Genomic DNA, 23862 nt, shown 5'->3' with positions numbered 1-23862 from the left:
CAACCAAGAAATTAAACAGTAATTAGAATTTATCTTCCAATTACAATCTAAGAGTGTTAATTCTTTAAATGTGTTAAATTATATCTCACAGGTTTTTATAATGGAAATTCTCACATTACAAAACAAACTATCATTTAACAGGCATGCTTGGTACATTATGCATTGCGCATGAAAATTATTTATTTAGAGAGACTTAGCTATATCAATATTAAAATCATTTATATGCTAAGTGATTATTACTCTGCAAAGGTTTATTTGAAATGAATTATGCTTTCTTTTTAAAATATGGGAAACTAGGAGAAATTTAATAGTGTAATAGATTTCTAGTAAAAGTAAGTAGAAATTTCTAAGAAACAGTATGCTGGTTTTGAGAAATACATTCATAGAACTACATCTCCATGCATGTACTGATAAATGTAGATAAATGTCATATTTTAAATGACTTCATAGATAGTATAAAAGTACTTGTTCTATGAGTTATTATTAAGACTAGGAGAACACTGTTTTCTGTGTAAGCAAAAATTGTGCTTAACTCAAAATATCAGTTTGGCAAAGCAAAGGAAGAATAAATGACAAGAGAAATTCTCAATCTATGTATCTATTGTATTTGGGAGAATTGTTGGGGGAACTATGTGATAAGTTAGGATAAAGTAATTGTGAATGAATCCTCATAAAACAGATGGCCATTTCATAAAGAATTGTGTTTAGAAACAAAAACATTGTGCAAACTAAATTGCCTAAAACAGAAAGGTATAAGATTATGTCATATCTTATTAAAATTTGTCCAAATCGATCATATGGAAGTTATTATTTTAACTTTCCCCATGAGACCCTGAGAGATTTTGGTCTCATTGCACATCCCCACTACCCCTCTGACATAACCCGTGAAGCTGAAGCAGCATGAGACCCTCATCAGACATGCTCCTTGATCTTGGACTTCCCAGTCTCCATAATCAAGAGCCAAATAAACTTCCTTGATTTATAAATTCCCCAGTCTCAGGTATTTTGTTATAACAACACAAAACAGACTAAGATAGAAAATTGGTACTGAGAGTGTGATGTTGCTGTTAGGATATTTAAAAATGTGGAAGTGGCTTTGGAACTGGGTAATGCACAGTCTGGAAGAGTTTGGAGGCACAAGCCAGAAAAATCCTGTATTGATCTAAACAGAGAATTAAGGGTAATTTTTGTGAGGGCTCAGAGGAAGATGAGGAGAAGAGGGAAAATTTGGAACTTTAAATTAGAGATTGGTTAAGTGGTTGTGACCAAAATGTTGATAGAAATATGGACAGTAAAGGCCATTCTGATGAGGTCTCAGGTAGAAATAAGAAGTATCCTACTGGGAACGGGAGTAAAAGGTATCGTTGTTATACAGTTGCAAGGACCTTGGCTGCATTGTGTCCATGTCCTAGGGTTTTATGGGAAGTGAAACTTAAGAGTGTTGAACTAGGATTTCTGGCAAAAGAAATTTCTAACCAGCAAAGCTGCATGGTTACTGTTAACTGCTTATGCTGAGTTATGGAAACAAAGGAATGAACTAAAGGTGAAATTTATAATTAAAAGTGAAGCAGAGCAGAAAAATTTTAAAAATTCCCAATCTGGCTACGTGGTAGAGAATGAAAGCATTTTCAGGAGAGAAATTCAAGGGTGTGACCTAGCAACAGGTGGCTAAAGAGATTAGTACAATTAGAAGGGCCAGTTATTAATTCTCAAGACAATGGGGAAAAAAGGCCCCGAAGGCATTTCAGAAATCTTTGAGGTCGCTGCTCCCATCACAACCCAAAGTCCAGAAGGAAGAATGCTCCTGGGGGATGGGCTCAGGGCACTCTCCATGGGCTCACTGTCCAGGGCCACCTTAGGATGCTACTTTCCATTTCCTGGCTACTCCAGTGGTGGCTCCAGCCAGGCTTAAGCAGCCCCAGGTACAGCTCAGGCTGCTGCTCTGAAGGGCACAAGCTGTAAGCATTGGCAACATCCACATCCACGTGGTGGTACTAATTCTACAGGCAGGCAGAATGCAAAAATGAGGGAGGTGTGGCGGCTTCCACCTAGATTTCAGAGGATATGTCAGAAAGCCTGGAAGGCCAGGTAGAAACCTGCCCCAGGGCTAGAGTTGCCACGGAAAGTCCCCACCTGAGCAATGCCTAGTGGCGCTGTGGGAGCCACTATCAAGACCCCAGAACTGTAGAGCCACTGATAGCACTTGGGAAAACTATAGGCACTGGCTCCAACACATGTGGGCAGCCATGTGGGCTGCACCCAGCAAAGCCATAGGGATGGGGCTGCCTGAGGCCTTGAGGGCCCAACTCCTGTATCAATGTGTCTAGGAGGTAGCGCATGGAGTAAAAGATTATTTTGGAGCTTTAAGATTTAATGTCTACACTGCTTGGTTTCAGACCTGCTTTTGGGGTCTGTCACTCCTTTCTATTGGCCTGTTTCCATTTGACATTGAAATGTTTACCCACTATCTGTCCCATCATTGTATCCTGGAAGTAAATAATTTTTTTTTTTTTAATTTTCACAGGCCCTCAGATGAGATTTTGGACTTTGGACTGTTGAGTTGGGGCAGGAACAAGTTAAGACTTTTGGGACCATTAGGATGGGATGATTATATTTTGAATGTAAGAAAAACATGAGTTTTGGGGGGGCAAAGGGGAAAGCTATTATTTGGATGTGGTTTGTCCCTGCTAAAATGTGTGTTGAAATTCGATTCCCAATGTGGCTTGGGAGGCGGGGCCTAGTGAAAGATTTTGGGTCATGGGGTGGATCCCTCATGAATAGGTTAATGCCGTCTCTGGGCAATGAGTTCTCACTCTCAGAACCAGATTAGTTACTGAGAGTTGGTTGTTTCTTCTTGGATTTGGTGTCTTTGCATACACCTGCCTCCTTGTCCACTTTCTGCCATAAGTTAAGGGAGCCTCATCAGATGGGTTGCCCAACCTTGGACTTCTCGGCCTTCAAAATAGTGAGCCAAATAAACTTCTTTTCTTTATAAATTACCCAGTCTCAGGTATTCTGTTATAGCAACACAAAATGGACTAAGGCAACTATGTACACAGATTTTATCCATAATTATGAGAAGGAATTCAACTGGGATTTAAAAAAAAATCTGAATGCACTCCATATAGTGACATGCCTTCTAGTAAAGAGCGGAGCAACGCTGGAGGGTTAGTTAATACTCTGTTTGATGTTTTTAATTAGGTGAACTTGCCATTAGTTTTCTGTGTTTAGAGTTTTTCTCCATCTATTATTGATCACTACTCCACAACAGAAATTGATGATATGCAAACATTTTTGCTTCATAATGCACAAGAATTTGTGGAGAAGATCAGCAACAGCTATTCTGACCTGCTAGTGTATAATAGTTGTAAAAGCGGATCAATGAAACCTCCACCTGCTTCAGTACATTAAATAAATCCGTTCATCACAGTTGCCTCAGATATGCCACGTCTGGCAAGCCAATTTACATTTCCAGAGTGTCTGCCATTCAGGTCTGGAAGCAGTATCCATTTATTCTGGTGTTGGCTGTGGCTCATTTCTGTCACACGACCTTGGGCACGTCATTTGATCCAATTCACGGCTTCTTCACCTGTAAAGTATGGATGACAATTCCAAAAATAATACTTTTCTGTCCTTTCTATTGCTGGCCTGTGGGATTGTAGGTGATGTTGATGAGATCACTCGGGAAATGATGGATGCTGTCTGTGACGGGGAACCGCACCGAGAGCACCACTGGCTGGTAGACTCTAACCGAATTCAGCTGGCAACGCCACTGTACCATCGCTGTGCTGAGCTTTTGAAAGACAGGCTGCGCTTCCTGATTCTTTTCTCCACTTATATATAAAGCATCGAATTATTAGATAACACGGTTGACGTCGGACAATGAAAACCTTTAACCTCTGCATCTTGTCACACCCATTCAAGGTTTTATACCCTCAGCCTTCTCTGACTCGTGGGTGTGTAGAGCTGTGCTACCTCTGTGAAATTCTGGAGATTAGTTCTGAATCCTCTTGAACATGGACTTCCAGTTCCCAGTCATGGCCATCCAGGCATCGACTTTTGCATAACTTCATCCAAAATACACAATTCCAATGATGTGTCCTCAGTATTTCTGTCCTCTCGAAAGGACTTTGTAGATGGAATGAAGGTTACTTATCTGCTGACCTTAAGATAGGGAGATTATTCTAGATTATCTCGGTGGATCCAATGTAATCACGTGAGCCCTTAAAAGCAGAAGAGGAAGGCGGATGAGATGCGACAAAAGGGGAGTGCAAAAGGACTGGACTCTTGGGAAGGACCTGGAATGCCGTCGCTGGCTTTGAGGTGCGGTGGCCATGAGCCAGGGAACGTGGCCAGCCTCAAGAGGTTGGGAGCTACCCCCTGCTGACAACTGGCCTGGAAATGGGGACCTCAGTCTTGCAACTGCTAGAACTGATTTCTGCCAACAACTGACGTGAGCCTGGAGCAGGTTTCTCCTCAGAATCTCTATAAGGAACACAGGGTGGCCGACACCTTACTCCAGCTATATTAGGTTTGAATCACATGATCCAGCTGAGTCCACCGGATTTCTGATCTACAGAACTGGGAGATAATAAATGGGTGTTGTCTTAAGCAGCTGAATTTGTGACAACAGAAAACTAGTATACTATTCTTCTATCCACTCATTCAGAAAATATTTGTTGCTTTCAATAACTGCTAGGAATAATTCTTAAGCTATTGATAAAGCAGTAAATAAAAGATAAAAGACACTGCCTTCATGGAATTTACATTCTAGTAACAATACCTAGATTTTCAAAAAATCCTAGCTTCCAGCTCATTGCTGTTTGATCTCACAGGCTTGTTAGATTAGAACAAGAGTGGGCCTATTAAGCAGCCCTGATGATGGAAAATGTACCAGATGACATATTATCTTCTCTGACCATACATCACAGGCATTTGGTGGACTCCCAAATCTAGTTGATTTGTAGCTCCAGGAATAATGGTCTTAAATGCTCTTTGGTTGAGTTTATAAGCACAACATACATATCATCATGTAGTTCTTAGCAAAGATTTAGTAAAAATTATATACAATGAAGCTTCTAGCAAAGATTTGGAAAAAATTGCCCATAGACATTCTAAGAGACACCTGATTAACAATATTTGGAGGTGGCCTACAAAGAGGGTTTCTCATTAGGATCTTCGCAGGATGCACAGCATGTTGCTAGGACTGATGAAGCTGATGGTCTGTTCTTCTACAAGAAGATAATGGTAATGGTGGTAAATCAGAAATTTTATTGCATTTATTCAGTATTTCATTCGCTAAGAGAATGCATTGTCTAAACAGCACTCTTTTTCCTATTTAACAGTCGCAACAAGTCTGCCATCAAATCTGGATTTTACTGTTCTAAGTTTGTACTGTGACCTCAGAGTGAAGTTATTAAAGAGTGGAGTAGAAGGCGAGGGTGTATCGAAATAGGGAACATAAAGCTTGCAGGGTTGTGTCCATCTCTGGTGAGGTACCCATCCTTTTCCAGATCTACTTTGTTCCTGGTGGTGGTGGAGACCTCCTAGACCCCTCAGGCCTTCTGTGGATGTATACATGCATTCAGTTTCACTGGATGAGGCTGTGGGGAAGTCTTGGATGGATTTGGTAAATGGAAAATGACTGTGTGGCAGCACGGTTTCACCTTTTTTTAAGGATTTTTAGGAAGCTTTGCTGTGTTGGCACACAGCACTCAACAATTTTTTTAAGTGAATCAATGAAGGATGTACTATATGGTCCTCTCTTTGGCATCCCCCCAAAAACTTTGGTAAAAATGACATTGCCGTCTAATGCTTTTGCAGCTAGGCTGATGCATCAGTCTTCATGGATGTAGTGAGACCAGTCTTAGGATAAGAGCAAGATGGCCCAGCATTTCATGGCAACCAACAACTAGCTCAGCAGGTATATAAATAAAGGTGGACATGCAAGCAGGTTTTTACAGGTCTGACATCACACTCCTCTGGACTCCGCTGTTGCCTAAAGTCCTAACAGAAATTCTCTCAGAAATTTTAGCTGGCCATCAAAAAATATCTATATCTATATCTATCTATCTATATAAAATATTATACTAGGTCTCCTTGAATATCATTATTCTATATTCACAGCTTATAAGACACTTTGAAAGGACAAAATATGCTTCTAGACAAAACTACATATAAGCCATTTGGTTAGGTGGTTTTTGTTTATATTTATAATAAACACACAACAAACACATATAATATTCAATGATTTTGTCAGAAAAATTTACAAACTCCTCAAAAATTTACAAACTCCTTTGCTCCCTTGTTGGGGCAAAGAGAAAACTTCCCCTTCACTCTTGGAAGTTTTGCTAAGTCAACAGAAAAGAACCCAAACTATAAAATAATTTGAAAAGGTTTATTCTGAGCCAAATACCTGTGACCACGGCCTGAAGAGCCACGCCCAGGAAGCCTTGAGCAAATGGTCTTGGTATGATTTGGGTTACAGTTTGGTTTTGTACATTTCAGGGAGACGGGAATTACACGTAAAGTCATAAATCTACACAAGGAAGGCTTACATTGGCTTGGACTGAAATAGCAGGACATCTTGAATCAGGGGATTACAGGTTATAGGTGCATTTAAAGATTCTTTGATTTGTCACTGGTTAAAGAATGAAGCTTTGTTTAAAAGCTTGGAATGTTAAGGTAAGTCTGTTAATCAGACTCAGAGTCAGGTGATCTGTTAAGTAAATTGATGACTGCAGGTGTGGTTTGAGTTTTGTCTTGCATTGCTTTGGGCGTATTAATGAGTTTCAAAGGATGTCTCCCAGCAGGAAAGGGGGCATGACAAGGCGTACCTGAGCTCCCTCTCATGGCCAGCTGTGGGGGAGGGTGGGAAGCATGCACCTGGCTGTACTCTCTGTAGATGTAAACTCCCCCCACAGAGGGCAGCTTTGCAGTGCTACTTCTATCTGTGAGACTCATGGCAGCCCCCTCAAAATATGTCAAAGGCATATATTTTGGGGTAAACTATTTCTAATTCCCTTCATTTTTTATGTACATAAATACAAAATCCAACCTGCTTACATGTCAAAATAAAGCTTAAGATAGTGGGAGAATTGCTGGGCAATAATCCTGTTATTATGGCCCAACTATATTCTTGTTTTTAAAATTTCAATATGCTATCATTAGTTTTTTAGTTTGTGATAAAGATAACATCAAGGTTAAAGAAATGACTTCTAAGATAAAACATGGGATTTATTTTGGGGGAGCAGAGGCAGACTTGTATTACAAGAGGTTTGCGAAATCTACATTAAAAGTCACTGAATAGAGAGTGATTTTTTTCATTGTATGGCCCCCTAAAAATGAATATAAATAGGCTCACAGAAAGCTCCTATTAAAGTACTGTATTTAAGAGCAAAAGAAGTAAATTGATCTTAGAGGGCTTCGAATAGAACTTAGTCATGATAACATTACCACCATTACTTTTTTCTTTATTACTTGGGACATTAATTCAAGATGTACATGAGAATATAAGACAGAAAGCAGGCAAGCAAGAAAATATCAATAATATTTGCAGTTTTTCTGAGGATTATGTATATTGTATTTTTCAATTCCGCCTTCACTGATGGTTACACTTATTCTGAGCTATTTATATTCCATTTTGTCTAAAAAAATACAGATTTTTAAGAAAGACAATAAAAATGTAAAGTTGATTTCACCCTAAGTAGAAAACTTCTCCTAGAGTTTCATGTTTGGCTAAAGCAAACCAGGCTCTCTCGACTCAGGGGAATCGTGGGACCACCCAGTGTGGGAGGCGCCCGGGGCGCCCTTGGGCTCAGCTCCGGGTCTGGCGGCGGGGCCCCAGGGTGGGTAGCGGCGGGTGGTCAGAGCCCCGGAGGGACGCGGCGCACAGTGGGAGCCAGCGCAGGCGTGGGGCAGTCTTGAGCCTGCAGTGGGGCTGCTGGAAGGGCCGAGGGACCCAGCACAAGAAGCCGAGGACCTGACGAAGGAGTCGCAGGGGACATCCAGGCTAGGGGACGCCCCACGCGGGGCACCAACGCGGCGGGGGCCCCGGAGAGCCTCGGCCCCACACCGGCGGGCGCACAGGGGGCAGCAGCAGAAACAGCCCATGGGACACAGCAGGGTTCAGGCATGGGGGCGGGGGAAGTGCCAACACCAAGACGGAGAAGGGGAGGTGGGGCCCGCACACCCCCTTCCCACTGCGAGCGCCCGCACCGGCCCCAGGCGGGCCAGGCTAGGCGAGGAGAGAACACTTGAGGCTGAATCAAGTTCAGCGTTTTGGCCAATCTCTAGAATTGCGTGTGTGACTCAAAGCGCCTGTGGAATCTAGGAGAGAGTGGAACAACCTCCTCGCTCTCTCCACTCATCTCTGTTAGGGGTTCCGAGGTCGCTGGGGAAAGGCTCCCCCATAGAATGAAGCCCACCTTTTGTTTCCTACCCTCCTTTAAACTGGCCTTTTAATTATGTCATGAATGGTGACTATTCAACATAACAATTACACTTGGTGACATTCTTATTTTCTCTGCAGTGTCCACAAAGAGACCTTTAAAAAGTCATTAGTTGGTGCTCATGAAAGATTTGCATATAAAGGAAATGAGAATGAGTCTTTAATTATCAGCAAATCCAGAACAGGTGATATCTTAGGTGACTGAAAAAGTACAAATTATGAACTGACTGAATATAGAAGCCTCCTTAAATTAAAGCTTTAGAAATCTTTAGCTCGTTGCTTTCTTGCCCAGATTAAGTAAAACTTTCTGTTGCATAAATAGAAAAGAACGCTGTTTTCTCTTGGGCGAAAATCTGCATGCCTGCTCATTTGGGGCCCATCTCGAGCTTTTAAATACATTATAGCACATTATACAGATTTCTCTAGGCATATCTTAAAAGCCTTAGCTGAGTTGGTGGCAATCTCCCATTCAGAAATGTGCTGTTTCCAGCCAGCAGTAGGGTTGTTTCTGGCCAAGGACTGGGAAGCAGTTGGACTCTGGACAATTTCATCTGTAGATCCCTGTGGGGGCTCCCAGCTTGTTGGGAAACCTCAGAGCGGGAGGGAGGGGTGACAAAGCACACAATTCAAACACGGGTTTGCAAACAGGTTGCGCCAATAGCCAGTTGTCCCAACTGTCTCCAGGCATCTGGGCCCTCCCGCCTATCCAGGAGAGACTCAGGAGACAGGACGTCTACACAGCAAGGCAGACTGGGAGCACCCAGAAGAGAGAGCAGCTCATTCTGTAGCGTGAGTGGAATCAGGGAAGGTTACTGAGAGGACAGGATGTTTGCGTTTGGATCCAGAGGAGAGACCGGTGCTATCTCCCCAGGGTCCCTGGGCTGGGCAGCAGGAAGGGCACTCAGGCCAGGAAGCAGGGTGTCAGGTCCCATGGCCCAGTCCACCAGGCGAGGGGCACAGGTGCTGGTCCCAGTTCCATCTCGAGCCTCCGTTTCGGTTGCCCTTTCACTGCGGTGTAAGAAACGCTGAACGGGATTTTCCTAGGAAGCCGCACGAAACCTGCCATCAGTCCAGAGGCCACGGAGATATATATGCACAGCTGAGCACCTGCCCCACCCCTTCAGGTGAAGCTGCGCGAGTGGGGACGTTGGGAAAACGAGAGTGACGCAACCAGTGTGGGTGACACAGGAGAAACAGGGAGATTTGCACAGAGAAACTGCGAATCTAAGCACCACTGAAACACTGAAAGCACTGTCTATCTTGGGAAGAGGTTCGGACTTCAATAGCTCAGTAGTTCCTTCGGGGAGGCAATTCTTGGTAAACCTCCCCATCTGGCCTTACGACTGAATGATTAATACTTCAGCCCGCCTCTGGGATGGACTGAGGAAGGAGGTGAAACCGCCTTCCGGGGGACGGGAGAGTTGAGCAGCAGAAGTTTGTCTACGTTAGAATATTCATGCAAGTAGGAATTAATAGCATCTAAAAAATAAATTTGCATTTATTTCTGACTGCTGGCATATAGTAAAGATATTGATCCTCGAACATCTATTTTTACATCTAATCACCTTACTAAATTATCATATTAATGTTAACAGATTTTCTTGAAAGGACCATAAAAAGCCGCATAGATACAGTTTTCTCCACAACCTTGCGAGGCAGGTAATAGGCATGTGTGACATTTACCCAACACATGCTAATTTGCAAAGCAGTTCTACTCACATTCCATAATTCATTCCTCTCATTCTCTGCAAGTTGATGCTCTTACAGAACAACCTTCTTATATATTAGTTCACTGAAGGTCAATGACCTTTTTTATTTCTCCCAATAACTTGCTTTTTAGCTCAGGGTGACTGAGGCACAGCGTAGTTATATAACCCATCATAGGTCACAGCTGGGAAACAGAATTTGAACCCAGACAATCTGCTGCCAGAGCCTTCACTCTGCTACGCTGTGCTCAGTGGCTGTGCATGCAAGCCCGTTTCTTACTTTTCTACAAATTATTCCTTCTGTGCAAAGCATCTTCCCCTCCCCTTGTTCACCAGGGACCCCCTATTTAGTGGTTCAAACCCCATTTGGGCACAGGGTGGCCTGAGCCTCTTGCCCAGCCGATGTGGGCCGGGACAGACACAGGTGATACAGTCCTCCCCTCCCCCCCACTGGGTCCCTGGGGTCCTCAGGAGGCTCAGCAGCAGCACCCTGGGACATCCGTGGGACTCCAGGGCAGCACCCGGGCTGTGGAAAGTGTTTGCCTACCTCTCTGGTTAGTTTGCAGCATTACTGAAGAAAAAACCCCACCCATTTCCTGTATCTCCCCTACTCCAAACTTATCTAGATCATTTTCCCTTCTTAACTAACAAACCCTTCCTGATGAAAGGAAAATGTATGAAATTTTTGTTGTTGTTTGAAGACGGAGTTCTCAATAGGCCTCAGAGCAAGCCCATGATCAGTAGCTATAGCCACGTGAGGGAGTGAAAGGAAAACAAAACCTCTAACTTTGTTTACTGAAGATGGGATTTTACCTCCACATGCTGTAGGAAAGAGGTATACGGTCTGCACTGGACTGAAGGAATTGTGTTCCCCCTAATTTTTGTTCTTTTTAGAACCTCAGAATATGACCTTATTTGAAAATAGGGTCATTGTCAATGTCATTAGTTAAGATGAGGTCATATTGGACTGGAGTGGTCCCTTAATGCAATCCTTATGAGGACTGGTATTCGTAAAAGAAGAAGAGGAGACACAAAGACACAGGGACACAGACACACAGGGAAAAGGCCATGTGAAGACAGAGGCAGAGACTAGAGAGCTGCATCTATAAATCAAAGATTGCTGGCATCACCGGAAGCTAGAAGCAAGGAAGGATTGTTCCCTAGAGCCTTCAGAGACAGCATGGCCCTGTCCAGCACCCTGATTTTAAACTTCTAGCCTCCAGAACTGTGAGACAATACATTTCTGTTGTTTCAGCTACTTAGTGTGTGGTGATTTGTTACGGCAGCCACAGGAGCTAAGACACAGCCTTCTGAACTGAATTCCAATTTCTTCAGTCATTGCCCATTACCCAGCCAGGCCGTGTGTTTCTAGATACAGATAGACAACTTTGAGAATAATTTTTTCTCTCTGGGCCAATGCAACCAGGGAGGTCTGCAGAGAAGAGTGTATACAAAGGGAATGTAAAGTATGTAATTGCCCCCTCCCCCAGTATGGCTCTTTACAAGTGGATTTGGGTTGAAAATAAACTTAAATGAAGCAGTCTGAGTGAAGAGGAAATGTATTTAGTTCAGTAAGCATGTATAGATTTCACAATGACGAAGTGGTCTTTATGGGCTGAGCAGGTGTGAAAGTATCACACAAGGGTAGGGAAGCCTCGGCCCTTGCCCAGGACCATCTGTTCTCCTAGGGTGAGTGCTATCCTAGATCACTGCATGGTTTTCAGTTTCTTCAGCTACATGGGCCCTCCATCCTCCTCCCTGGAGGTTTTCTAGGCTTTGGAAGCTGTGCTTATAAAGAATGCTTGGCAGAAGTACTTGGAGCTTGGAGAAGTCAATATTGAGGAGGAAGGAAGGTTTTCTACAATTTCTTGAGGGCCTGCTATTTAGAAAGAGATTAGATATTGTACTGTGTAGTTTAGACTAGAGAGAGAAACCAGATAAAAATATTAGGCATAGATTTCATTTCAGTACAGGAAGTGCCTTTCCCTTTGGAAGTGGAGAGGCTACCTCATGAAGTCATGAAACTACTTGAGCAAGACGGAACAAACAAGTGTTGGTCATGTAGGCTGAGTTAGTGAATTAATTTCACATAAGCACACATTAAGCACCTCATTCTACTAGTTGTGCCATACTCCACACAGGAAAACGAAAACCCAACACAAACAATTTGTCTTTGTGGAACTAATGATCTTATAGTTGAGAAATCTAGAGAGACTCTCAGAGTTTAAAGGGCCCCTACATGTATCTCCCAGCTTTGTTATGATCCTAATTCTCTAGTTAAGTCTATGAGGAAGAAGTGCTCAGAGAGACTATATATATATATACATTATAATTCCAAATCGAACTTTCAAAAAATTTGGGATATATTACTAGTTCTAATAATTTCCTTGATGAACTTAGGATAATCTACTGCATTCAAATTTAATAAACCTAATGATTTCAAGGGAACTTTGAAGCAAATTTCTAAAATATAAATCATGGACTCAAAATTGTTCAGAATTCCATGGGGAATGAACCTTAATTTCAAAATTAAATTTGAATCTCTGTGAAGAGAAGTAAGCTTTATATAAGTTATTTTTTTGTAAACAATCTGCTCCCAAAAGTTCATGAACATTTGAAAAGACTCCAAGAATAACTCCCATAGGACTCACAGGAATACCAAGAAGAGTCTGAACCAGGTTGACTCAGAATGCTCAGGTTCTCATTAGAAGTTGTTTTAAAAAACTATCGGCACAAAATAATTATTTCTATTTTTTAGAAGCCACTTAAATTTCATGGTCAAAAACCTGATATAAAAATCGTGAAATTTTTACATATTTAATGCATTCTCATTAGCTTTATGTTTTAATGTGTCTACATTTGAATTAAAAATTTTGTCTCTTTTAATAGACTTTTATGAGTCTATAATGGTAGTCTCAGATCAATCTAAGACTATTTGATTTCTACAAACATGGGAACATGATATTTCATTACTATGTTTACTTTTGCACATTCTATGACATAAATTTAGGGTATCATCAGAGTATCTGATGCCTGGAGTCTGAAATCCTTTATGTAGGGGCTATCTGCGGACTACTGGTAGAGTTAGAAACAAAGCAACCAAGGTAAGGCTTGCCTCCAGGAAGCCAGGTTACTGGATGGCCCTATTCGCTGGTGGAGCCCCGGATTTCAGCTATAAATGTGTTAATGCCATTTATTGGCTCATGCTTCTGAAATGTAATACACTGCATCATTAATTTTGTAGTTTCATCTCTGAAAGCTATAAATTGAACATTCTTATTGTCTTAATTTTCTGTAACCTTTAATAACATTTGTGAAAGTACATGGGAAAGAAGAAATTGTTCCTGGCTATATGACAAATGCATTCTAGGAATATTTTATAGAAAATCCTCTTTTTCTTCCCCCTTAGAGCAGTCACTGGAAAGACAGCATGTTTTAGACATCCAGAATTCATTGTTTAGAATTCAGGAAATAAGCTCAAAAGCTTTGATACCAGTTTGGATTTTCCGGAGAGGCCCCTGGCGCAGGCTTCCCTGGCCCGTGCCAGACAGGCTTCTCCTTTGTAAATATGACATTCCCCAAACGCCAGTCACATATTTGAGCTTAAAGATTATGCCAGGAAATGATGGATTTGAAAACCAGTTATCCTTGAATGAATCTCAGAGTCTACCTTATTTGGCCACTCACCTGGCATTTGGCAATCAGAGGCAAGACGAATCCTTGGAAGCAAAGGGACTGATGCAGCTGGTAAGACCAGGAAAGTGCACCTCGTCCACAGGCGCACGGAGGGCCCCCGTGACAAGTTACCCAGTGGGAGGAGTGTTACGGGTCACACGCAATACTTTCAGTCACTTGGTTATGTTGCTATGTAACTTATATAGTCTATAAGTTATAGTCTATAGTGCATTTTTATATAATATGTGATGTGTGTATAATATTGTATGTGTATATAACGTTATATAATAATAGCTCTCTTACTTAATACCCAGCAAAGGACAGGCTCCCTGTGAAGGCACCAGGGACACATTGTCTCTAATTATCATGCTAACCCTAATGAAAAGTTATTGTTACATAGGTGTTGTGTAGATGAAAAAATTTAAGATCAGAGAAGTCACATGATTTGCCTAACGTCACATCTCTTCTGGCTTTGCTACTTTTTATGACACATTACAATTCACATCTTAGATTTATCTGTTGTTGTTTTAACTATAGCCTAATTAAACTCTGTGAAGAATATTATTCTCAAATAATATACAAAGCCACTCTGTCTCCTAGAACAAGAATGATCTTGTGGGGCTGGTTGTGAGTTTTAATCCCTGTGATAGCGTGGATGGGGCATAACTCGGTGCTACGAGCATCCTCTGGCCCTCCCTGCCCTGCTTTACTTCTCCCTGGCCCCTGAGAAGACTTAGAAGCCCGGGGCTTGTCGTTACGGGCAACAGCTAAAATGCCTGTCCAGTCCCCTGGCTACGCAGCCCTCCACTGCTTGCTTCAGAGAAAGTTCATTTGACATTAAAATAGGACAGATGTAAAAAACATCAGGCAGAAGAATTAAGCTAAAGTTTGTGCCTCAAGGGGACAATGACAGACAGGGTTGTTATATTCGAAAAAATACTTTCTCTCATTCTTTCTCTTTTTGTCATTTATATCTTGTCTCATTCTAAAAAGGATTTTGTGGTGGGACTTGAAAGAAATATGTTTGAATCTGAGTTTAATGAGACATTGATTTACATAAAAGACAAATAGAGACAAGAGGAATTATAGAAACACGTGAAATTGCTCTTAAATACATGAAATTCAGGATGAATTTTTTCTAAGGCTGCACACTGCAAATTTCTAATATGTAAATAATTATATGTTACTAAATACATCTGCATAAATAAGTATATATGATTTTGTGCCTATGATAAAATATCTATAATCATAAAGCAGGACTTACTAAAATTTACTATTAAAGTTAAATCATGTCTCTAGTGAAAATACTAATGTAATTGAAGATCCTGTGATAAACAGAATTGTATCTAGGGTGACATAGCTACTTTGAAGAACAGTTTTAAGTTTTTATGGCTAGAATACTCCAATTTTGTAATAGAACCCTCTGAAAATACAGCAAACGGCATCCTGACATTGTGGTGACAGGCTTCTAAAATAAGTAGAAAATGAAGCTGAAGCTAATATGTTCCCCCTCAAATGTCAGAAAAATATTAAGCAGAAAAATAGTTTAAATGTACAATTCCTGATGAACGCGTTTAAAAATAGTCCAGAATAATTAGCTGTGCTTGGGACCAATTCAGGACTATAATATAAACTATAAATTTCCCATACTGGTGAGTCTAAATAGGGATATACTGTTAAAGCCAAACACTTCCTTTGTTAAGTATATGAAGCCTTGTGAGTTAAAAAGTTAAAGAAAAGCTGTAATGAGGAAGCAGTAAAAACCAATTGTTTTGTTTAATAGTCTAGAGCTCCCAACAAGATTTATGTGTTTTTATGGCAACTGTATTTATCCTTCTTTGTAGGTTTCCTTGAGGACAAGGGAGATTGTAATTGTCTTTAGAACATCACTGATTTTCTTGTTTTATATAAGGATACAAAATGATGCTTATTTATAATTCCTAGATTTCAATGTAGGACCAACAAAAGCATTAAAAGAGTGTTGTAGTAGCTACCTACTCCTAGACATTCAAGCAAGAAAGGGGAAACGTGTTAAGTCTCATCTTCAGTAATGATCAAGTTCAGAAACAAACGTTTACATAGGGGAAAAGCTACAAAGAGGCAGCTTTTACAACAATAAAGTGGAAATATTAATAGTAATCATACACGTATCACGCGGGTCCTTGAGGTTTACTTAGGAAGTATTTATGAATCGCATGCTTCAAAAAATGTTAACTAAGAGACTTTTGGGGGTGGCCGTTCCCTAATTTTTCCATTTCTTTAATAACTCTGTCATCTCTATCTCCCTCAAGTTAACTATAATCTAAATATAATGGGTGCACTTAGAATTTCTTTTATGCAACTTAATTGAACAATGTGCACATGGGGAGTCATTCTGTAACTTCATGGGTATTTGATGCTGTTCTATGGTAAAAATATGAATTACAAGTGAAGAAAATTTAAATAATTATTTTCCATAAAGTAAGAATGCTGTTACTAAAACATTAAGTTTGGACAATAAGAAACTCGATTGTTAAGCCCCAGTTTTTACTGTGCTGAAAAAGTAACCATCTCGCCCTAAATGTCCACATTGACTGTAGCTCTTCAGATAATTCGGGATGGATATCATTTTAAGTACTTTATTATAAGCATTCATAAGCTCCCATAACCCCAGTTTGAAGTCTTTTATACTAAACATGTATAGTGTTAAACATATAAGTAGGTCTTACTATTGAAAGATAGCTAGACTTTCTAAGAATTCCATGACTTCCTGAACAGTCTATGCCTGGAGCAAACTTAATAGCAATTTAGTAATAATATAAAACAATGATTCCAAACAGAGGTTTGTTAGTGGTAGGAGCTGCCATATATTCAGCTTATTGTTTGATTTTTTTTATATGTACAATGAACACATCATGTTGCAAAATTTTCATGCAGCATTCCACTAAATTACTAACTTATTTACATGGCTGTTAGGAATTAACTTCAAATGTTGACTTATACCATGCATGTGAAAAGTATGGAATTTCAAAGTTCTAATAACAAAAAAGACAATTAGACTCATATCGTTTCAAGAAAATCACACTCTCAATGAACAGATATATATCCACTGCCTGCCAAGAGATCACCAAATACTTGCTAATATCTTTGTTAGGGTAAAACATATGTATCTGAGCTCATCTATGTTTTCCAAAGCTCATAGAGTAATATTTTTTAAAAATAAATTGATCAGTCCAAACCACTTACCTGATTTTAATAATAGGGCTTAAAAAATTCACCTTAAACCAATGGAAAGAAACTGACAAATTTTAACAGGAAGTATCTAAAGTAGAATTATTATCAAGAAAAAGAACAAACCCAAAATCTACTAATGTATTCAAAAGGCTATTAAAAAACTTTACAATTTAATTATTGGAAGCTTATAGAACTGCTTCAGTGCTTCTGTACTGAGTAAGTAAGCTGTACATGCGAGGAGTAATAAATGAAATTGTTAATTTTACTGTTTCCCTAGGGAGCAGCAGGAGAGGGGTGGGAGTATGCTATTTAGATCTCCAAATGGATCGTGGTTTATATACAATAATAAATCCTAACTGTATTGCTAATTAACTCTACTTCAAACCACTCCCCCTTTTTTAGAGCTTAAAAGACATTTTGACTCCTGGGCTCACTCACCATTCACATTCTTAAAGATGTTCAGGATGGGGAGAATTTGACGGTAATAGGGCACCAAAGCCTCGCCCACCATCTCCGCTGACACAACCAGATGCTGGAGGACTTTGAGAGTGACACAGATGACCTGTCGGTTTCGAAGGTTTAAGGCATCTGTACAGTAGGAAAAGGAACAAGCAGAAAATAAAGAGCATTAATTCTACAATGTTAAGACAAAGTTGTCTTGTGGATACATTTAATTAAACTGTGTTCTACTGGGGATCACCAATGGGACTTCATTATTACAGCTTTGAATGACACATTGCAACCCTAATGTTTTAAATGGGATCTTGTCTGATTACTATTCATGCCCCCCACATGTACTGATCCCTCCCCCATCCTAAGAGTGCAGCTTGCTTTGCCTTCATAGAAGAGGCTGGTGGTCTCAGAGAGAATAGCCAGGTAGGTAGCATAAAAGATAAAAGATCACTTAGTGTCACTGAAGTTAAAGGAACCCATGAAGGTTGACAGTAGATAAATTTTTATGCAACAATCTCTTTTAGTTAACAACCCATGCTATTCTTAAAACCATCAACAAGGAACAAACATTTTTGGGGGAAGGAGGACTGGGCACGATATATGTGTGGAGAAACTACCGGCTGGTTACAAACACAGAATATTCTTGGTAGAAGTGTATATAAAGTGACTATATTTAGACTTCTTAGGAAAATAGGGAAGAAAAGCAAAAATATTAAATGTTCAGTTAGAAGGAATCAACAATTACAAGCTATAAGAGACCAAAGGAATACAAAATAATTTTAAAGAATAGTTTTGAGCACAAAGGAACAAGCTGTACTGCGGAGACGGAGCACAGGACGGTGAGCTGCCTGGTAGACCCACTAGGCAGGAATAAAGGCACCATCTGCTCCCGTGGGAGACACAGAGGACACATCAGGACTCAGGATGCTGATAACTGGCTGTGCAAACTCACCCAACTCGCTGTCGCATTCTTGGCCCTGGTTTCCTTCATCATGGGAACCTGCTATTTACTTTCTAAGATGACTAAAAGTTCCCTGACTTAGGTAGAAGAGCCACATAAAGCACCTATTACAGAAGGTCACGGGTGGGCATTGATAAAATGTGATGCCTCGGACCACTCCAAGAAGTTAAAGACTCTTATTTGTAAGATGTTCTACCTTCTAATGAAAAAGATGGACTATGACCTTAAAGCATGCACCATTTATGGAGGGACGAAAGGACCGGACTATCAAAAGAAATGACACTGTGGTCACCACACAGGAGAGGCAGCCCCGCCACTGTTCTTGAACTCTAGCTCACATTTCCAACAGTCTGGATCTTGCCAGCACCTCAAGTTCGGTTTTTTTCAAAGCTCATATTTAGCTTTCCCCCATGAACTTTGTCTTTTTTCCTATGTTCCTCCTATTTAGTAATGATAGACCCAGTTCTCAGTCACTTAGGCTCAAAACCTGTTTCTCGTGCCTCACATTGCTCAAGTTACAGTCATCTGGCCCCCTCTTGCAGTATCTCTAGAATCTGTGTCTTCTCCATCTTCACCTCTGCTCTGGGTCTCCACCCTCACTGCCACTCCTCTGGCTCTGGCCCTTGGGCCCTCTCCACTGAAGCACTTTCACGACCTCAAACAAACCTCTTTTTTTTTCTTTTTCCACTCCCCCAACCCATCTTTCACACTGCTGCTAGATTAACTTTCCTAGAGCTTATTCGATCATCTCCCCGCCTGCTCCAAGATCTCACAGTCCGCTTCCCCCATCCTTTTCCTATAGAGTAAAGTACAAACTAGCCGGGCACAAAGGAAGCACTTAGGATAAGTCTGGACTAAACTGAATCCTCAGCTAAAAGTCCATGAATATAAGGTATTATTTAGTGGTTTCACAGCTATTTCCTCTGGAATCACCAGGAAGGTTTGAAAAATAAAGTGTGGTCAGCTTCATCTCCTCCAGCAACAAACTAGGGGATGGGGCATGGAAACACTTCAGAGCAGCCCCACAACTTCTGGTCCAGTCCAGACTACACTCTGGTTTGGTTTGGAAGCAAACAAAAGTGTAATAAATAGAGATGGCTCAGCCTTAACTCGGAACCAACCTAAATATAACTATAGAACTCGGTAGCATGATGGCTATTACAGCATTTAGACACATTGCAGGCCATACCATATCTTTTGAAAAACATCTAAAAATAGAATGCTATAATTTAGCCTAAAAGCTGTAGTAATGAGACATTGAAGAACAAAGCTCTGGAGTACGGCAGGGCGGTGGAGAGGACGGGCACACAGAGTGCTGAATGGTCAGTGGTGGGGCCTCCTTATCTGCTTTGATCCCATCAAAAAGTTGTTTCTCTTTTCAGGAAGTCAGGAGTTACTGAACCCTGCCTACCGATCTAGCTCAATTTACCAGGAGAGAACCCGGAGTCTGAAGAAATGTTGTCATGAGGATTGTGGGCAGCTGGCACACTTTGAAAAAGTCTATCAGTGAAGCTCAACAGGTTTTGGTTTCAGGAGTGCACAGACCTGTGTGATGGTTCATGGCACTAGCAGCTAACACGTAGTGAGCCCCGCTGTATGCCAGAAACTAGACAGAGCACTTCACATACGACAGGTTACGTAGTTCGCCTTCATCACATATTTATTGAGAGTGTACTATGTGTGTTTTAGGAATTGGAAAGATGGCAATGAACAAGATAAATATGGTGCTGCCCTCTTGGGGCTTATCAGCTAGTATGGAGGAAGACAGTAAACAAATATTGCAGGTGCGATGACTTTTTGTGAGAAGGGTAGTGTATTTAAGCAGCCAAAGGGAGCACCTAGCATCGTCTAGGAATAAGGGAAGGCTCCCAGATGCAGGTATAAACCCCAGGGATGAATAGATGTCATCTGGGTGAAGAGTTTCCAGGAGAGGAAGCAGCACACCAGGGATTGACTACCTAGGAAAAAGGAGTTCTTCCAACACAGGGTCCATTCCAGCTCCTTTTGATGAGATTCTACTGAGGATTCCAGACTCCAGGTAGTGAAGAGATACCCTAACTGGTTTTATCATTGTGAATATGTCTTTCTTGGGGTCACGTGGAAGTGCTGGGAAGAAGTATGTAGGAGTGTGTAAAGGGAGGGGGAGGCCGTAGCACTTTTTCCCAAGCTAGAGGATTCCCTAGATCCCACCTTGCCTTATTTTGTTCGAACCATACAGAATCAGATGTCTGAGATCCTGAGTTTCTCTATTTTCTCTCTATTCATCCTTTCCTCCCACTTTACTTTTTAAAAAGGACTCAGAGCCACATCTAGATAAATGTTTTATAACACAGAAACATATCCACATGGGCGTGTTGTTTGTATTTTTTAATGTATGTTAAATGTATGGTTGAGCACATATAGTTCTCATTCCATATTGTGGGTTTTGTTTCTTTTTCAAGAAAGCCTTTCTGTTGACACTATAAAGTCACGTAGCTGAATTTATAGAAGGTCTTTGAAGAGAGAACTATCTAAATGTGGTGATTGCAGAAAAGATTTTGGTGGCCATGGTTGTTACTGGATGCTAGCTATCACAGTTTTCCTCTCTTAGGATGTACAGGCCAAAGGTTGCAGTCAAAGAGCCTAGGGTGTGCCCATCCACTACCAATGTGAGAGAAGAGTTTCGCCACATAGAATATATTGATCAGGGAGTGAAGTTTGTGTGTGTGTGTGTGTGTGTGTGTGTGTGTAATACCAGCATCAAATTTGTATTAGGTTTATGCCTATATTTATAGCATAAAATATAGCTATATATATATTATAGCATAAAATATAGCTAATCAATCACTTGGGCATGTATTAATGATCTCTCTGACAATGGATAATGATATTAATATTAGGAAATGATAATTTCATTTCATTGAAACCCTGACTGAATTAACATGGTTGGGATACATGTTATTGGATTGACAATGGCCAAAAAGTAAAATGCCTGAACTGTCGTGCTCAATGGCATCGAAAATGGATTTCTACAGTCCCCTAAATGACCAGGTAACAGCTCTGAAACCTGTGCAGTGGCTCTGAAATACAGCTGGGGTATCCACCATAGAACTTGCTGAACTCCATCCAACAGGGAGTTCTTATAGTGTCCATTTTCTCTTCAGTTTCTTGATTTTTCTTTTTCATTCTAGGGAAATTAAGATATACCACTAAGTTGGAAGTCTTTTAGTTCTTACTGTCACTGTGGAATTTAAAGCAAAAAGAATTTTTTTTGAAACAAAGTTCTTTTCCTTTGAAAAAGTATGCCAACAGATATAAAAAGAATATGATTCTGTAGCTTGAAAGAGAAGTGTGTTTATTCTTGTGTTGATGGGCCTGAAAGCTATTGTCAAGACATAAGTGAGGACTTCGAACTCAAGATGTAAGGTTTCGAAAAGGGTCTAACGTGAGGAGTCTGCTGACATTATAGATCAGCCAGTGGAACCTTTCTTTTCTGAAAATTGGATTTCTATTGTACTGCTTACTGCCTTTAAGTATAATCAACAAGTTAGAGCCTCCAGATAGAAATAAATTGCTGAAGACTAAGGAAAAAAACAATTTAAAGTCAAAGTAGTAAAAGTTATTCACCTTAGATGGTTATAAGCTACATGTATAATTTTCTCAAGCATAAAATCCATTACTGTTATGATTTTTTGCAAAGTGAGGCTATTTTCTACTATTAGATATAATTCACTACTGTGGAATCAGAAAAAACTGAAATATTTCTACTTTTTCTTTCAAAACCAGAAACACCAAACAAAATGCAAAAGCAAACTAAATTCAAAAGAAATATTTTTGACATATGCTATAAATGTTAATAGCCTTGATATACAAATAGCTATCATAATCCATAAAAAATTGAATCTTCCAATTAAAAAATGGTCAAAGGACTTAAGTAGATAATACACAAATAAATAAACATAAAAGATAATTTAATATTCTACAATGTTCAACTTCATTAGTAACCCAGAAAATAAAACACTACTTTATAATTTTGAATATCATATTAATAAAATGTTGTTGAAAATTTAACATCATCAGTATGGAAACAGATTTGGGGAAAGAGGCACTCTAATAGACACTGTGTTATCAACCATTTCAACCTTTCTATAGAGCAATTTAGCAATATATCTAAAAGCCATAAAAATACATTAATCCTGCGATTTAACTTCTAGGCAGTTAGTTCAAGGATGTAGGCAGATATGTGTAAAGAGTTTATGAAAGAATGCTAAAACCAGTGTTATCCATAATTAGAAACAACTAAATGTTCCAAAACAAGGGATTAAGTAAAATATAGCATATCCATACAATAGAAAATTATAAAATTATAAGTCACCTAATATAATGAATATTTAAAGATAACATTTTATAAAATACAAGTGAGTAAAGAAGTAGATATTAAAGCATATTTGTACTATGGTCTCATATTATAGAACAGGATATAAACAGAACAAATATAGGGAATTTATATACTGAGATATTAAACAGTAGAGATTATCTTTTTCATAGACATAGGATTTTGTTTCATAAAAAAGTATTTTTAAAACTTTATTTTTAAAAAAATTATTAATATCCTTGCATATTTCCCTTTTGTTATTATTATTTGTGATTATAACTTTATATTTTGATATATCAGAATTTGAGCCCTCATTATTATTTCTCAATATTTTCATGATTATTCTTAACCATTTATTTTTTGTGACAAACTTTAAAATAATTTGATCAAGTTAAAAAAATATGCTTGGTACTTTGGTAAAAATTCCAGTAAATTTAGAGAATAATTTGGAGGACAATTGTCAACTTCACTACTGAATCTTCCCATTAGGAACACGGTATCTCTTCAATTTTCTTGTCTTTAAGTTCCTCAGAAAAGCTTTATAGTATTTTTCATATAGATCCTGAATACTTTTGTTAGATTTATTCAACAGAATTTGATATTTTATTGCTATTTGTGTAAGATCATTTTATCCCAATATACTTTCTAAAGATTATTGATAATATACACATGAAAGTATATGATTTTTGTATATTTATTTTATAACTGGTTAACTTAATTTGCTTACTGGTTATAATTGTTTTGAATGAATTCAGTTTGGTTCTGTAAATAATGATAGTATTAAAAACATTGCTAAATTTGTCTTTGCTTTCTAACATTTGTTTCTCTTTTATCAGTCATGTGACAGAGGCTAGAATTTCTAAAAGAAAATATAATATGATAGTGCTGAGAGCAGGTGTGTTAGTTTTTCATCATTTTTATGTATTTTAATACCTTAAATAATTTATTTTATTGTATAATATATATAACATAAAATATGCCATTTAACCCTTTTTAAGTGTACAATTTAGTGGCATTAATTACATTCACGATGTTTTGCAACTATCATCAC

The 23862-nt window shown here is 39.5% G+C and overlaps 1 protein-coding gene across 2 annotated transcripts in view; it reads right to left on the bottom strand.

The window, feature by feature from the left end:
- Positions 1 to 23862, bottom strand: part of PACRG (parkin coregulated) — a 473831-nt gene that overhangs the window by 179398 nt on the left and 270571 nt on the right. The window contains exon 4 of one of the 2 annotated variants that reach the window (XM_069488529.1): positions 17482 to 17631. In XM_069488529.1, the coding sequence (XP_069344630.1) occupies positions 17482 to 17631 (150 nt within the window). Of the gene's footprint in view, positions 1 to 17477; positions 17632 to 23862 lie in introns of both variants that reach the window. The other variant, XM_069488528.1, reaches the window with a different exon arrangement.

The sequence above is a fragment of the Eulemur rufifrons genome, chromosome 15 (assembly GCF_041146395.1).
Source record: "Eulemur rufifrons isolate Redbay chromosome 15, OSU_ERuf_1, whole genome shotgun sequence".
In the NCBI taxonomy this organism is placed as follows: Eukaryota; Metazoa; Chordata; class Mammalia; order Primates; family Lemuridae; genus Eulemur; species Eulemur rufifrons.
Note: the sequence above shows the minus strand (reverse complement) of the source record. Positions and strands in the feature narration are given on the sequence as shown.